The sequence below is a fragment of the Empidonax traillii genome, unplaced genomic scaffold (assembly GCF_003031625.1).
Source record: "Empidonax traillii isolate 1590-97213 ecotype Southwest subspecies unplaced genomic scaffold, ASM303162v1 scaffold14:size4059594, whole genome shotgun sequence".
Lineage (NCBI taxonomy): Eukaryota > Metazoa > Chordata > Aves > Passeriformes > Tyrannidae > Empidonax > Empidonax traillii.
Genome location: NW_020955207.1, coordinates 3,697,108 through 3,713,909, shown reverse-complemented (window position 1 = coordinate 3,713,909; position 16,802 = coordinate 3,697,108). Strand labels below are relative to the sequence as shown.

General features: G+C 38.3%; 1 protein-coding gene across 1 annotated transcript in view; it reads left to right on the top strand.

Moving 5' to 3' along the window:
* AVL9 (AVL9 cell migration associated) overlaps positions 1 to 16,802 on the top strand; it is a 42,342-nt gene that overhangs the window by 18,421 nt on the left and 7,119 nt on the right. Inside the window, exons 3-14 of the mRNA XM_027892289.1 lie at positions 97 to 182; positions 2,037 to 2,108; positions 2,911 to 3,000; positions 3,375 to 3,441; positions 4,101 to 4,141; positions 5,233 to 5,271; positions 9,018 to 9,087; positions 9,679 to 10,226; positions 12,968 to 13,102; positions 13,919 to 14,138; positions 15,350 to 15,467; positions 16,226 to 16,279. Coding sequence (XP_027748090.1) covers positions 97 to 182; positions 2,037 to 2,108; positions 2,911 to 3,000; positions 3,375 to 3,441; positions 4,101 to 4,141; positions 5,233 to 5,271; positions 9,018 to 9,087; positions 9,679 to 10,226; positions 12,968 to 13,102; positions 13,919 to 14,138; positions 15,350 to 15,467; positions 16,226 to 16,279 — 1,540 coding nt within the window. The remainder of the gene's footprint in view (positions 1 to 96; positions 183 to 2,036; positions 2,109 to 2,910; positions 3,001 to 3,374; positions 3,442 to 4,100; positions 4,142 to 5,232; positions 5,272 to 9,017; positions 9,088 to 9,678; positions 10,227 to 12,967; positions 13,103 to 13,918; positions 14,139 to 15,349; positions 15,468 to 16,225; positions 16,280 to 16,802) is intronic.

Sequence of the window (16,802 nt, the reverse complement as noted above, 5' to 3'; positions counted from 1 at the left end):
TTTTCAGCGGTAAACCTCTTATAAATAACTGATGCTGAAAATAAGGATCCTGAACTCTTGTTAGTGACTTACAAGGTAGTCTTTTCTTTTTCACAGATACCGTGTTTTTCCATTTGCCGCCGAGATGTGGGGATCGAACCACGGTGTATGGCGTCTCTTGCTATAGGCAGATTGAAGCGAAGGTAACTTTCCAAGTTGTGAATTAATTATATTAATTAAATGTAGTAGGCTTGATGTGTTAACAACCCTAAAATTCAGTGGCTTGCGTTACACCAACAGTCAAACTGCGTGATCGGCTGACGTTAAAAGTCTCCAAAAATGTGCACAGTAGGTGGCTACTGAAGTTGAGAACTGTTGTTTTCCTTACATCAGTGGGCATATTGTGATCTTTTGAAATGTTCAAGGCGATTGGAAAATATATTTTGTTTCCTGAGAGCCAATCCAGGCATCAGCACCAAGGAGCAAAATGCAGCTGACAATCTGTTTCCAGGAAGTAGGCCTCCTGGGTGGAGAGAGTCGAAATTTCTCCTGTGTGTGACCATGAAGAATTTGAGTATTTCTTGGGATCTGACTGTGCAAGTCTAGTGATATTTGTCTTCAACTAACCTCCTTTGCCAAAAGTACACTTGCAGAGTTAGGCCAGATTCTCCCCATTCTAGTGGTAAAGCTGAAAAATTGAGGCAAGCCATAGTGTGCACCTGATCACACTGAGGAAATTATGTACCTGATCTACTAAAATCAGCCCATATTTTCAAAAGTAGTAATGGTAGGATGATCTGTGCACTTAGAATTGAGAAGTTATTATAAATTTCTTTTAAAATTACTTTGTTCTCCAGTGAAATGCCAAGAATCTGGGATGGCATGTAGGTTTGAGTTTTAATGTACATGTTCTGAATAAGACTCCTTTATATACTCTGCTTTTGTGTTAATCATACCTTATATTTCAAGTTCCTACTTACATTTTAGGAGACATTTTACACCTGCAGTTTTTAGTTCTGTTTCTTTTGAACTAAATCCACATTGGTTTTTGTTCACTGGTTATCTTTGCAGCCAGTCTGTTGTATTCTGTGATTTAGAGTCTTGCTTTATTTAACTGTGGAATAACTTGGCTTTGTTGTGCTCTTGATTCCACTTTATGCTGTTTAATAACCAGTTAGGAAGATAAATAGACGTTTAAGATGAACTCTTTGGCACAAGTAGAATAAAAAGCAGTGTGTTTCATATGGTAGCTCTAGCACTCTTTCCGTCTGTCGTTTTTGATGTGTGGGCCACAGTCCACACCTTTTCTGTTTTGTACAGTTAAGTGAATCATTTGTCTATTTCTGGCCCCACCATTTCCATGTTTGCTGTGAAGTGCTGGGGCTGTTTGATCTGCCTGAGAATGTAGCTGATTCTGTGGATGATACCTCCTTTTGTGGGTTGTTCAAAGAAAATCCCTGAGCATGAAGCAAAATATTTCCAGGCAAAGACTGGAAGAAAGACAGTCTGGTCCATTTTAAGAGATAATGTTAGAGAAGAGCAAATGATGTGTTGTGACATCTCTCCTGTTACATTATCCTGAGTTAAAATGCCACTGCTTTTTCCAGGCTGTTGCCTTTTTCTCATGCTAGTGTCTTTTCAACAGTCCTTTGCCTGTTATCACAGCTGCCTTTGGATCCTTTTTTACTCGGTAGAATCAGAGAATTGTCACAGAATGGGGATGTGTCCCTTGTTGGTCTTGTCCTTGATTTTTACCCACAAGCTCTCAACTTGTTCGTGGCTGTTTCTCCTAAGCAGCACTTCACAATCTATCCGTTCCTTAACATAGGAGACAACTCCTGTGCCCCTCCTTCCCAGCCTATCCCTTCTGAAAAGTAAGGGTGTACTTCTAAAAAGTAAGAGCAAAACATTTCACGGTTTGTATAGCACACCATTAAAGGCAGCCAGTTTTAGGATTTTGTTTAAATAGGGGGGTAGTGTGTGACAACTAGGCTTGTGAAAGCATTCTTTTTGATATAAAGTGTTGGCAAAAATACCGTTATACTTCTATTTCTTAGGCGTTAAAAGTACGGCAAGCAGACATCACTCGAGAAACAGTACAGAAAAGTGTCTGTGTCCTCAGTCAGCTGGTAAGAATGTTTGTTTAACTCCTGCAACACTTTTCAGGTAACATTAACAATTACTGTTCTTCCATATTCTTATTTGGAACAAATGGCCCCAAATATCCCTTAGTCATTGTGGAGGGTAACAAAATACTGAAGTACAATTGAATCAAAAGGCTGTGGCATTCGAGTGAGCTGCCTTGAATCATTTCTTGTGGTAAGAGTAATTGGAGAAGTGTCTACCTGTTGTCAGCGACAAGGATATCTATTGATTCTTTTTAAGTGCTGCTGTCATGGGGTAGGACTGAGGGGTTTGGCCAGTATGATCACAGAGTGGCTAGGGTTGGAAGGGACCTCAAAGATCATCTAGCCTAATAACTGGAGGGAGTGGCTGTTGACAACTGTGAAGGAGGTTTTAAGATAGTCACACATACAGTGTGCTCTTGTTTTGAGGAGACATCTTTTATTTCTACCTATTCTGCAAAAGCTGGTGGTCACCAGGCAGGGAACAGAAATGCTTTTTGTGCTTAAAGCTGAAGAAAGAACTATTACTGGAGCTGTATGAGCAGTGTTAAAGCAGGAAAGTACTTTGTCAGAAAGATGTTCAGTGATAGTATGGTACATGCAAATGGAAGGAATGTGGAATTACTATCATTTAAAATGAGCGCAGGATAAAGATGCGGAGAGTTAGTCACTGAGGACTGCTCATCCATGAACTCCGTGTAATAATGTGTCAGTATTGCAAGGCAAGCATGGGAGAAGATTAAAATTCAAAATGAATGACTAAATAGTTTTATTCACTTGCTTTTGTGTTTGTTTTTCTTCCAAGCCTTTGTATGGATTACTTCAGGCAAAGCTGCAGCTCATTACACATGCGTATTTTGAAGAGAAAGACTTCTCAAAAATTTCAATTCTAAAGGTAACTTTGCAGTAATGGCCACACAGAACAAAGCTTTCAGTGTATGGCTAAAAACCTCAGTGTTTTTAATTAGTGATCAAATACTCCTTTTGCTTTTGTCATTCAGTTTTTCAGCTTTTGTAATGCCTTAACATGAACTAAATGTACTACCCTAATCTGACAGAGCATCAACTTTCTGATTAGTTCTGAAATGCAAGAACAAGCATGATTGTCAGCCTGTATGTCCATTGACTCCATTAGTAAAATTTTACTTTCTTGCTGGAATAAGCCACTGAAATCCTTGAAGAAGTAAATTTTATTTATTGTGGATTTTGTGCGACCATGTGCCACTAACAGCTTCTGTGTTTTTTTTTCCTTTGTTGTAACTTTTACAGGAACTTTATGATCACATGAATAGTTCCTTGGGCAGTACTTTGCTAGAAGGGTCACAAGTTTATCTTGGTGAGTGACTTGTTTTGTACAAGCAGCAGAGACAATGTTACTCTAAACAACACATGCCTTTCCTGAGCTAATTTGTTTATGTGTATTAACAGATTAAGCACTGGAGGTCTGTGTGCCTGCATTTCTTTATTAATGGATTTAAATAAATGTAAAACATAGTGTTGCTTTCATAATAGGAGGTAGTTGTATGTTGAAAGCCACATTACTTCTTGACCTAATAGTCTGGCTAGTAACTTCTTGTCTGCTTTTGGGAAACAGCACCTTCTTAATTTTTAGGTTAAATTGTTTGATGGTGTAGGGTGCTCAAGCTTTCTTCTGTCTGTTATTTGGGATATCTAACACCCAATTCTGACTCCTCCCTGTTTTTTATGAATGCTCAGTGTAGTATTTACTTCAGTGTTTCCCTACTGCTGTGTGACAGCCAACAGGAGTTATCTCAGAGCATGACTATTCACATTATTACCTTCTCCATCATCAATTTAACTCTTGCTCCTGCTCAAAAGAAAGAATTTTGTATGAGTTCTGCTATTGGAATAACCAGGTTCACACAGAAGCCATAATGGGTGTCTCCCTCCTGCTGAAAAATGGTGACAAGAAGTTAAGTTAGTGTCTCTGTTTGCTTTCAAATTGTAATAATTGCGCTCTTTTTGGTATCTCAGGTCTGTCTCCTCGGGATCTTGTTCTCCACTTTAGACACAAGGTAGGCATTGTCTGCTAGATACATAAAGGATGACATCTATTTTTGTGAGTAAAATGCTTTGTGAGGGAAGGAAAAATAAGTATGTCTGGACATACCTGGGGTAGGAGTAAGAAGACTGTTTCCTAAGTACTTCTGGTTACAGCCTCCTGATTTTCCTTCACCTTCCACCTGCATTACTTCAGTGAAACTAAGTTCCAGACTGAGTTTTGTCAGTCTGAGGGATTCCTGGAGATTTCTAGGTTTGTGTGATATTTTCTAGTCCTGTCGCAAAGTGCAAGTGGTATCTTATTTGTGGTCTTGTTTCTGTTTCTCGTTTGATGAAGAATATTGCTAAAGTCCATGCAGACACAAGCTGGAGCGTTTTTCCCCATATCTTGTAATTTTTGTAGCTTCTGCCATCATAGAATCTGAGGGGACTTGCACTCCTTTTTCCTGTTGACTACTGAAATTCATTCTGTATCCTATAGCTAAGGTACATAAAGCATTTAGAATCTTTTGTTAACTGAGATGGATCAAGGAAACAAATTTGAGAACCTGGATTTCATGGTGTACTTGCACTTGCTCAGTAGATTTTTGGGGTAGAACTCACTTTTGTTTACCTTGTCTGCCAGTCATGCTCCAGAAGCATCTGTGTTTTAACTTGAGTGTACAGAGTCCGCATGGCCACTTCTAATCTAGACACCACATCTGTAGATATCTAAAATTAGGTGAGGTGAATGCTATTCTTGGTATTTTGCTGGATTCTTTACAGTATTTCTGTGGAGGAACTCTTTTATGTTTATGCAGTTTACTGTTTTTTAAAATTCTGGAATTGCACAACATGTTCTTTCTGATAAGCTATGTATGATTCAAATCACACAGTTCTTGTTTGTGGAGGGCTCTTTTATTGTGCATCTCATGCTATTTTTAATTGTGTGCTCAGGTGGAGAAAGGGTACTGGAGCACTTGTTTTCACTGGTCAGATGTCTGATCACTTGACAGTTATGCAGTGATTACCACGAAACCTTGAATAAGAGATTATGCTTGCACAGTAGTTTTGATAAATGGCACTGGTTCACTCACCATGTTTTTTCTTTCTGTGTACTTTTCAGGTCTTGATCCTTTTTAAACTGATTCTTCTAGAGAAAAAGGTAATGTTTTGTAGGCTGAGGCAGGTAACTGAAATACAAATGCAATAGTTATTTTTTTTTCACATATACAATTGAAGTATCTGAAGGTAATATCAACAACTTTGCATCAATACATAAACTGGGTTATTAGGCTGAAAGTAACTTCTGTGTGCTGACAGAAGTTACTTTTGTAACTTCTTATTTGCTTTAACTAGTATTACTTATTTGCTTTAACTTCTGTGCTGTCCACACTCTACCTTGTTAATAGCTGTCCCAGCCAGACTAAGTAAAATGTGATGAAGTGTGAGCAGAGACACTTAACATACTGTGGGTACCTGAAGGGGCACATGCAGCTTTACAGGCATTCAGTTAGTAGAACTTCTGGTTCAGGATTTAAATAGACATGCCAAATGAAACCAGTGCTAAAAGTGTCCTTCAGACCTGAATTGCTTGGACACCTGCTGGAGGCAATGTAAAGAGCCCTATCTGTCAGGTCAGGCTGAACTCTGATTATAAATTGGAAAAAACTGCTGAATTCTAGGCCCAGTGTTTGCCTTGGGCTATCTTATTGCTTCAGAAGCAATACTATCTTAGTGATCTAAGTGTAATAAGCAAAACGTGAAATAGAAACATTTGTTTTCTTCTGTGTACATACTAATAGCCTAGAATAAGAACTTTGAGTGAAATTACTTTGTATCAGCTGCCAAATACACATTTATGTAGGGATTTTGTTTTGTTTTGGTTTAAAAATTTTGTTTAAAGCTTTTTTTCAGTTTCCCCTATGTGACTTTTTCTTCAGTGAACTTGCTGTGTTAAATCCCAGCTACTTCAGAGTGCTGGGAAGGAACGTAGAATTTCCTGTTAGCTGCAACTGGAAAGCCAGTAGAATTTAATCTATAAGATATCAGAACAGTTGTGGGGGGTTTTAAGCCTATATCCTAGGCCTAGGTATCTTTTGTGAGGCAGCAAATATGCTATTATATTTTAAAATATAAGTACCAACTTCACTGAAGGTTTTGCACTTGCCACTTAATTCTGTAAGTTAGATATACTTTGACAGTTCTAGGTATTTATTAATGAGAATAAATGCAGTTTCTGCATTCAAGAGCCATATGCTGAAGATGACTATATTAAAGGCTACGCAAAAGGTATCCTTAGGAAAGTATAACTATGGCATAGTAGGAGTACACCTGTAGAAATGTATGTAACCAAGACTCAACATGCAAACTTTTTCCCAAAAATAACTTAACACACTCTGAGAGTCTGCAGTGTTTTATTTTTTGTAATAAACTGTAAGTGGAAACAATATTTTTCAGGTAAGATTTTATGAAGTATCCCTATTGATCTATTTAAAAATCTTACGCTGGCATTTCACCAGGTCAGTTCAGCATTTGGACATACACTTCACTGGGCTACAGCGCTTTTCTGAAACTGCTCCAACCACAAGACACAAATGCACAGGAAAAGAGGAGGGGGAGGGTTTCCCAAGCATGTTCATATTACTCGAACTTATGAAATTGTTTTGAAAGCTTACGGAACAAACCTGCAGGTTGCTTTGTTTCTGTTTTTTCCCTAAGCTCCAACAGGAAGACACCACTTGCAGTTTCAAAAGAAAGTTTTGCTTCTCTGGCACTGCCTGTTTTCTGGCAGATGTTAAGGTTCCAGAATAACTGTGGGAATCTGTATGTTCAAAGACCTTAAATATAATATGCAAGAAGTCGTTAGTAATGCCAATTTTCCTTGAGCTGAAAAATGGCACAGACCAATTTCCTTTAATCTGTAGCAATTTGGTTGATGTTTTTCTACGGGCTAAAAGAATTTTTTTTTTCACCTCTCAGCTGTTATTAGGCTGGAAGACTACTTCCAGATGGTGATCATCTGGCTTTCTGCTGCCAGGACCACCCAATTTGCTGATGTAAATGCTGTGGGCCGTATAGTGGGGTTAGGAGGGGTAAGGAAGTGTGCACCCTTACAGACAGAAAGATGTCAGAGAGACATGATGGAACAAATATGGAAAAGTATTTGTCTTAAGTAAGCAGTATACCCAAACAAAAACCTAGACTGGAATAGATCTCCTGGAAACAAGGTATTTCTTTATAGGATTAATTATTTCCATAGGCTTAAAAGTAAGCGTGGCTAGGAATGCATGGTGTCTGAGAACCTAAACCTGTGGGAGTATCACAGGGTTTCTGTTGTAGTTCATTGCTATTATATCATGCATTTTTCATATGTACATATAAAGCAGCATCTTAAAAGAAGTTAGACTTCTTTATTCCCATTGGAGTCAGCCAAAACTCTTTCCACAGATGAGCTGCTTGTTCTTCTCACCGTGCTTTTTCGGTGGTTGTTGCAATTTGAACTCACCTGTCTCGAACAGTTTTTCTTTTTAATATGCGTAATATAATGTACAAAGTCTGTTTCTAGCTGAGGTACATTAAACATCATTTGGCCTGTGTTAGGACTATGTAAGTCTTTCTCTTGGTTCCATCAGTTGAGTAGCTTATAGACTGGCAAACACTAGTGGAACATGAGTTATTGTTCACGGAATCACAGAATATGCTGAGTTGGAAGGGACCCACAAGGATCATCGAGTCCAACTCCTGACCCTGCACAGGACCATCCTCAGGAGTCACACCATGTGCCTGAGAGTGCTGTCCCATCTCTTCTAAAGTGTATTCCTAGCTTACAGCAGAAGTCTCTTATTAAGTCGCAGTTCACAAGCACTTTTAATTTCATCGTATACCTATTAAACTGGACTGCAAAGTCGTCAAGTTAGATCATTATGTATTCCTTTGCGTTCTTGATTCCTCGTAATGCTCATGTATGGTTTTTTTTAAATGGTATTGTGCTGATTGAGGATGTAAAAATGGCATTGTTAAGCAAGTTGACTTTTGTGGGGAATTTTGGGGTTTGGGTTGTTTTGTGATTTTTGTTTTGGTTTGGTTTTTTCCTGCTTCTTTCCCCCTGAAGGCCTATTTTGGAGGAATTTCAGTAGTAATACGCAGTCTGGCTTCTCTTTCTTCTTTCATTGCTAGCCTTTGACAGGCTCTTTTAAATTCCTAACTAATTTACTAATCCCAGTCTCTCTGATTTAAATAAGGAGATTCTGTTTTCCCATGTTATGCCTTAGGTGCTTTACCAAAGTTAATATCAGTCATGTCTTCTGTTTCCAAAAAAATACTCTTTTGTTACATAGGAATATACATGTAATTAATGCATGCAGCATTTATCCTGTTTTCATTTATCTACATATCCTTAGTATAACTTCTCAGATGAGAGGGTTTTGCATAGGTTTTTGCCAGAGTTTCTGGAATGGAGAATATTTAGCCTCTTTGATTTATAACAGACATTTTAATGTACTACAAATGAGCAAGAATTTATGTGGTGTGCCAAGAGCAACTTTTTTATGTCAGTCATTCAGTAACTGGATCAATTTGGAAAAAGAAATCTTAAAAACTGACAGAAAAATCTGTGTCCCTCTCAAATATATTACGCGTGTGTGTCTATATATATATGACATATATTACAAATATTATAGAATTTAAGTATACTATAGACCTATTTAAATATTTACTTTGAACTATTTAAGAGGTTTTGTTAGTAAGCAGGCTTTCTAATACAACATAAAAAGCAGTGCCTTGAATAGTTTGCATGTGTTCTATCTTTGTCATGCATAGTAATTTTGTTTTTCTCCTCCTCTCCTCCCTAATTCCCCTTTCCTCTCTTGCATTCTCTCTTCCTCCCATTCCCCTCCCTTCTGCCACCAGGTGCTGTTTTATATTTCCCCTGTAAATAGGTTGGTGGGAGCTCTGATGACTGTCCTGTCACTATTTCCTGGTAAGAAGAGAAGCATGGACTTCTTTTTTTGTGCTCTCTGGTGATAACTGAGACTGGCTGTGGTGTCATTTAGAAATCAGCTTATGTGATAATAAAGTCAGATTGATATGTTACCTGAAAAATGGGTGACTTGTATGCATGTCCATGTACTAGATACGTACCTAATGCTCACTACTCGCACTTTGTGGGTTATTCCTTGAGCTTAGTTGAAACCACTGGATTTTCAGTATTGGCTGTGACATAGATGGGACCCTGAATAAGTCACACACTCCTCAAGTTCCTTAAAAAACAGGAATGTAAACTTCTCTCTTCCCTCTACATGCACTCTTAAAAAAACAAACAAACAGTACACCTAACTCTGCTAATTCTTTGCTTCCAGCCAGTCTTCTCAAAGCAAAATGTGGGGGCAGATTCTTTAGGAGAGAAAGTGTAGGGTTTGGGGTTTGTTTTTTTTAACGCACCCTCCCTCCCCAAAGTAGTGTTTTTAAAATACATTAATTTCCACTGTGTACACAAGAACACTTCGTTCTTTTTCTTTCTTTTTTTCCCCCACAAAAGTAACTGATACTCATGTATGCTGTCACTTTCCAGGTATGATTGAACATGGTCTTAGTGACTGTTCACATTATAGACCAAGAAAGAGCATATCAGAGGATGCTGGCTTGCAGGAAAGTACACCACGGTTGGATGACTGTGTTTCCGTGTCTGCTGCTGATACTTCAGATACAAACTTGGGAATGGGAAAGGGAGGCAGGCAGATGACAGGAAACAATTCAGTGGAAGGTCAAAAAGCAAATGTGCCTTTCTCCCAGTCAGAGAAGACTTGCAATGGAGCTCAGTCCTCCAATGGTACTGTGCAGCGCTTGAAAGTTCCTCCCTACGCTTCTCCAGCATCCTCTGAAAGCGACTGGGAGACCTTAGATCCCAGCATTTTGGAGGAGTCCGGTTTGAAAGAAGGCGAACGTGAAAATCCACCATCGGAACAGGCCAAAAATCTTCTGAGCAAAGGCGTGAGCTCAGAAGGCCTTCCCATCACTGTGCAGCCCCAGGCAAACACAGGACACACGGTGCTTGTTCAGGGACTGATATCTGGGCTGGAAGAGGACCAGTACGGGATGCCACTGGCTATTTTTACGAAGGTAAGTACGTTCCTTGTGGTACCTGGTAACTCACAGAGACATCTGTTTTTCAGAAGTGGGTAATAGTGTTGGTTACTGAACTGCAGGTGGACAGTAGGGTGCTACAAAACGTGTGATTACAGTGTCTGGCAAGTGACTGCGTAACTAGGCAGGTGGAAGAGCAGGAGTGCGTGTCCGGGAGGGTTTGCGCACATGCACATTCCGCTTTTCTTTCATGTGTATACTTAAGTACTCTTGCAATTCTGAGCAGTGGTGACCTGCAGCCCCACTGTGGTTAATGAATTGTGTGTATCAGTAACTACTGCTTTCTTTTATACTGAAGAATTGTTGATCTGACCTGTATGGGGCAAGACCAGAGTACTTGAGAAGCGTTTGGATACCTTAATCTAAACTAAGACTCTGAAAGTTTTATCTTTGATTACACCTAAGCCTGTGTTTTCCTCTTTTAATTTATATCTACATATATATTTTTTTGAATGCATTTGTGTGTATAAATGCACAAAAGTTGTATATAAATGCAAAAAGAAAAAAAATTGCACCCTTCCCTTCTGTACATGACAACCCTGTTTGTCTGGGTCTTTTTCTCTGTGCATGGTGCTGAGCTGCTGAATTTTAAGCTTGCACTGATGTCTAACTGGACTCCAGGTATTCAGATAACAAGCAGTAGGGCTGGTTACTAGGGCTGATTTCCCATAAAAACCAGGGAGAATGCATCCCTTTTGAAGCTAGTTTTGTCAGTAAAAGAAGTGATATAATAGTTTTTGTTGTTTTGTTTTTAATGTCGTGAACGTTTGCCCAAAGTAGAAGATAGAAGATTCAGATTTATTTCCTCAAGCTGGTGTGGTTCAAAGCGGTTTTTCTTCCTTTGGAGGGGTCAGTTTGCATTTCCTTGCAGAACTTTGTATTTGATGATTGTGTTTGAGCTTCTCACAATACCTTTTTTTGGAAATGGTGCGTTGTGTGGGCCCAAGCGAGCAGCTCAAATGTCATTTCCCTGTATTGCATCATGCCACCATTAGAAATGCTGCTTCAACAAAGATCTGCAGTCTGGTGTTTGTCCTTATGTTCTCTCTAATGAGAACAATAGCCTGTACATTGTGTTTAGTCTAGTTCTACTGAAAATGCTAGATGGAAAGCAAGAATAAAATAATTGATAAAGGAGCCTACAAGTGCAAACTTCTGTTTGCTACTAAGTTCATAAAATGGAGAATAATTTTAAGGAAGCTGGCAGTTTCTACATGTTTACCTTTCATATCACAAAGGCACTATTCACTTGAGTTCATCCAATGTAATTAAAGCAGAAAAGGCTTTACATGTCTGAGTTAGCAGAAAAATCTGATTCAAAATTACAGTTTGAACCACTTACTGGAAATTCACATCTCTTTCAGAGCTCTGATCTCAGGGTTGTTTTATGCCATGCCATAGAAAGACTAATAAATCTGACAAATTTGAATGGGAGGAGATTTTGCCAGGTGGTATAAAACATTATCCAAGTACACCTGAGCATGAGGAAAAATAGCTTGTGATGCTTGTTTCTTCAGTACCAGTTCTGTAAGATTTAATAGTCATTTCATTTGCACTCTTTTTTAAAAAAGAATGGAACATGTTCACAGAAATAAAAGTTGTTGTTGTACATTCCAAATGTGCATTTGGAATCTGACGTGGTACTTTAAATAGGGAAAGATTTCCCAGACATTGCTCCTTGAATGTAGAGTAATTAAACCTTCTTTTGCCAGCTTTTTAAGATACATTTTTTGTAAATTTTCCATTTTAGGTTGGTGATTCCTCTCAAAGAACTGTTGTTCCTTTGACACAGGCTGTTTGTTTTCAGCTGATAAGTGCTTGTCATTTGGAAGGCCATCCCTGTGCCTAATATAATAAAAGGGAACAGTTTCGCTACTTTCTTCCATGTGTTTCCAATCACCACGTACTGTGTGATAAAGTGTGTGTGCTCTTTGTTTCTGTCCAGTGTGCCATTATCCCTAGTGAATAAGTTGCTTTGTGCTTTATGGAGTTGAACAGCTGGAGTTAGACTTCAGGGGTATGTTCATCTGATATTTAAAAAGAAAATTACCTGCATCTGCTTCTTGATGATGACTGATCTCTTAATGACTCATTCAGAGACTTTTCTCAAAACGTTTGGGTTTTTGTTTTTAATTGGCATGTAGGATAGTAGATTAACTTTCAACCATGAAGTGGCTAAAAAACTAAAAAGTGTATTGCTTTCTGTCCTGCTCCTCCTTTTAAGCAGGCATGCATATGCTTATCAAATCTTGATTGCTGTCTCTGGTGTCTGGAAATCTCCACCCACAAAATGTGGATAGCAGTCTGTAGCTTTCCTGCATTATGTTCCTCACAACCACCAGAACTGGAGAGATGAATCTTTATCTCCATTGACTTTGTGTCTCTGAACTGACCTGAGACCTTACTCTTGTTGCTTATGACTGTTCTTATGCTGCTTATTCTGTTGCCTTATAAACACATTTAATTCCTGTCCTTTGCACTGTATTTCGGTTTCGGTCCTGAGAGGCAACACAGTCGCTTGAGAAATCTAATTCATGTGTTATCTGGTGGCTTTGCTCTGTAAATACAGTGTAGCGAAACAATAGATAATTGTGGCTGAAACCATAATAACTAAGGTTCGTTCTGGGTGAAACGTGCTGGCTCTTAATTAGGAAAAACTCGGAATATAACCTGTTAATTTTTCAGTGTTAACTCTCTAAATACGTGTGTCACCCTAGGGGTACCTCTGCTTGCCGTACATGGCGCTGCAGCAGCATCATCTCCTGTCGGATGTCACGGTCCGCGGCTTTGTTGCGGGAGCGACCAATATCCTGTTCCGCCAGCAGAAACACCTGAGTGATGCAATTGTGGAAGTATGGATCCTGGCATTCGAACTTCTTGAACCTGAGGGGCAGGGGTGGAGGCAGGGGTTGCATTTTAAACACAGCATTTAAAGCTTCCTGCCCAGATTTTTAATTTCTTCCATGTGAAATAAATTCTCAAATTCGGAAGGTTATTAAATGTCTATGATTTGAAGGGATGGGCTGTGCAAAACTAATATACGTGTTTTTAGATATATTCCAAAATTTGAATTTGCAGGGCACTTGTTAAATTTTCTTTTGTTGCTGCTGTAGTTTTATTTTTCGTGCCATGGGTTTTTTTCATGGCTTTGTAATAAAATCTTCAAAAATAAGTGCTTGCAGCAGATGCAGATATTGATACTGGTATTCTTTCTGATTTAATCAAGAGGGTAAAAAAAAGTATCTAAATAAAATAGTAAAAATAAAAATAACAACTAAAAAAATTAAAAAAAAAAAAACAGTATATGTGTCACTTCTAGCAAAGAGACACAACTTTTTACTCAGCATTTAGTAACCTAAGGTAATTAATAAATTGAAGTGATAATCAAAGGGCCTCTAGGGAAATACATGTGAGCACCAAACATGCCCTGCCAAATCCTGTCAAATAGCAGCTTTTACTCTGTGCCAAGGAAATGATCAGATTCTGGATATATCAGAGCAGCATCTGACTTTCTGAGAACAGTAAATTCGTTGTTTCTTTGGCATTTGTTTCTTCTTGATGTCTTGGGGGAATGGGGGTTTAGATTTAGGTAGCAATATGTAGTCTTATAAGTATGTGTGAGCAGTTCTGTTTAGATAAATGTTTACCCTTGGAATTGTTCCAAACAGATAGAAGATGCTCACGTACAAATCCATGATCCAGAACTCCGTAAGATCCTGAACCCAACAACTGCTGACCTGAGATTTTCAGATTACTTGGTGAAGCACGTAACTGAGAACAGAGATGATGTTTTCCTTGATGGCACTGGATGGGAAGGAGGAGATGAGTGGATCAGGGCTCAGTTCAGTGCTTATCTTCACGCACTGCTTGCTGCTGTGCTGCAACCAGGTAGAACAGATACCTTGTTTGGGGTGGATGTAATAGGTGTTTGCTCTGTTGCTGTAAGTGTGTGGCCTGTCACTGGGTCTCCCTCTGCCTTAAGTTTCATTTTAGGCTGCTTTTTCAGCTGTCCTTGGCTATCCTTGTTATTCCTTGACAAGCCTATTGCTAATTCTTACTTCACAGCCCTACAGACACTTTCTTCTTAGACTTTCTCCTTGATTTAATTAAGTTTTCCTCAAAAGCAGAAGTACCTGAAACCCCGTATATGATGAGACTGTTAGGAACCTGAGTGTCTTGTTGACTGTATTGCAGCCTGAAGTTAATTTTGGGAAACTAATTGGATTCAAGGAGACATGAAGTTAAGTGGCTGTCTTCAGGAAGTTTTGTTAGACTTTTTTTTGTTAGACTGTTCCAGCTTTTTTTCCCATCTTGCCATGGTCCTAAGTAGAGATTCACATAGGTGAAAAGATTTATCTACAGACTTTATAAGCTTGTGTTTACTGGAGCCTCAACATTTGTTGCTTTAGCTCAGAGACAATTCTGTATGTTCCTGCCTTTTGTGCAAATATAAATAAAAGAATCAGTGTTTTATTTGAGGAAAATATTTAGTTTGCCCTACACTCACTCCTTTAACTTCATTCTTATCAGATTTTTCTCTGTTCTCACCAATTAACAAATTCAGATTTTTGTTCTGTGGTATTTTTGAGAAAACTCGGGATTGAGAACTTGATTTTAAAATCTGGAAGATGCCAAGTTGTTGGTCTGAGAACATCAGTACTTTAAGGTGATTACCTGGTTGATATGAAATATCAGGGTTTTCTGGGAAGCTCATACTATTTCACTGTCTGGCTCCTAAATTATTTCCTATACTCTTCAGGGTTTTAAAAGGGTCATTGTTATGATAAGTTCATTCCACAGTAGTTCCTACTGCAGTTTTGGAGTGGAGTTGGGGGTTACTAAATTTGAATGAGTAATAACACAGTACAGCAAAGCCCAGTGTATCTGACCAAGACCAGTGCAAATGGTATTTTTGGATACTTAAAAATAAAAATAAAACATTTTTGAAGTGCCTGTTTCTTAGAACTGGAGTTCTAATTGTCTTTGACTTGATAAGAGCCTGGAAAAAATAAAATTTTTCTTTACAGGAAAATAATTTGTCTTGTGTTGACATTTATAATGAGTTTCTGCAAATTTTCATCTTTATTTTAATTTATCAGATAATGAAAAGACTTTGTCAGACTTCGGAACAACATTTGTAGCAGCCTGGAAAAATACCCACAACTACAGAGTATGGAATAGCAACAAGCATCCGGCTCTTGCAGAGGTAAATTCCAGGTAAGGGAACTTTTTAGCATTTACACTAATTCTTTTTATGAAGAAAAATATATCCAGAGTCAGGAGAAGTAAAACCTGAGTTCAAGTTGATTGTTGGCTGTCCCCAGCTATAGAAAGTTTGTCATTCCTCAGGAATTGTCCTCAGATGGTTCTCCTTTTTATTAATTGCTTCCAGTTGTACAGGGAGTAGCTGTGTCCAGGGTTGTCTCTGATGGGTATGGAGGGGAGCTGGCTGTTTTCTGTTCCATCCTCAATACTTTAGATTGGTTTATGTGTATTTTCACTGAAGGACTGGACCGTGCCAGGCTTGGTAGCACTGTTGGCTGGGCATGTGTTTTGTTTAGTGTGGGTTACTACTGTACTGCAGGGAATTTTGTTTGCTTTTAGTTTCTCAGCTGCTGTAGTCTGAAAAAGGTTTTTCTTTAGAGCTACAAAGCTCTTTTGATCTGCTTAAGGGATGCTTCTTATTTGCTCTATGTTGCTGAAAGGAGATGCTTTTGACTTAGTGTTGAAAAGATTGTTAATATCTGGTCTGTAAATAGAAGGCACCTTATAGGTAGCTCATAAGAAATCTATGTTTGAGTAGTCACTGGAACCCAGCCTTCTGTGAAGTAATAGAGTAGAAAATCTGTAAAATATTTTTTAAACTTTTTTTTTTGGTAAGGCACAGAGAGGGGGACAGCTTATAACTGTGATACAGATTCATCATGAAAAAAATAAATATTGAATGTTTTCTCGGGTTTTTCCTCCTCTTCTAGCCACCCATTCCAGGGACAGTACTCTGTATCAGATGTTAAATTAAGATTGTCACAGTAAGTATGTAGTACTTTGATTTGTATTTTTAAAAGTTTGGTCAAATATTACTAACTGCATAACTGTTGCTGTGATGAACTAACCAAGATAATGATTCAAATTGGCCATGTCCATGAAACTGTACACAACATTCTCTTGCAAAACATCACCACATATAAAGATGAAACATTTGCCTGAAATAAATAAAAAAAAAAGGGCTAATGCAATATTCTATGTTGGAATTTACATATTAGAGCCTTGATTTTTTTGTGTTGCAATTATAAGGCTTTTGTATATTTATTTTTAATTTGTAAGCTAAAGCATAAGCTGTTATAACCTGTACATTGACATTATTAGGAGACACCAGCTTTTTTTTTTTTTTATTTATTTGACTGGTTTTTAATACAACATTGTTCTAAAACTCTCAAAGTTCACTGTATGCATGCTGAGATGTCATTCAGCTTCTTCAGTTTACAAGTTTAAAATGAGTTTTGTTTAATTCCTTATTGCGCCAGACTCAGCTGAACTTTAAGTTGGTCTCAG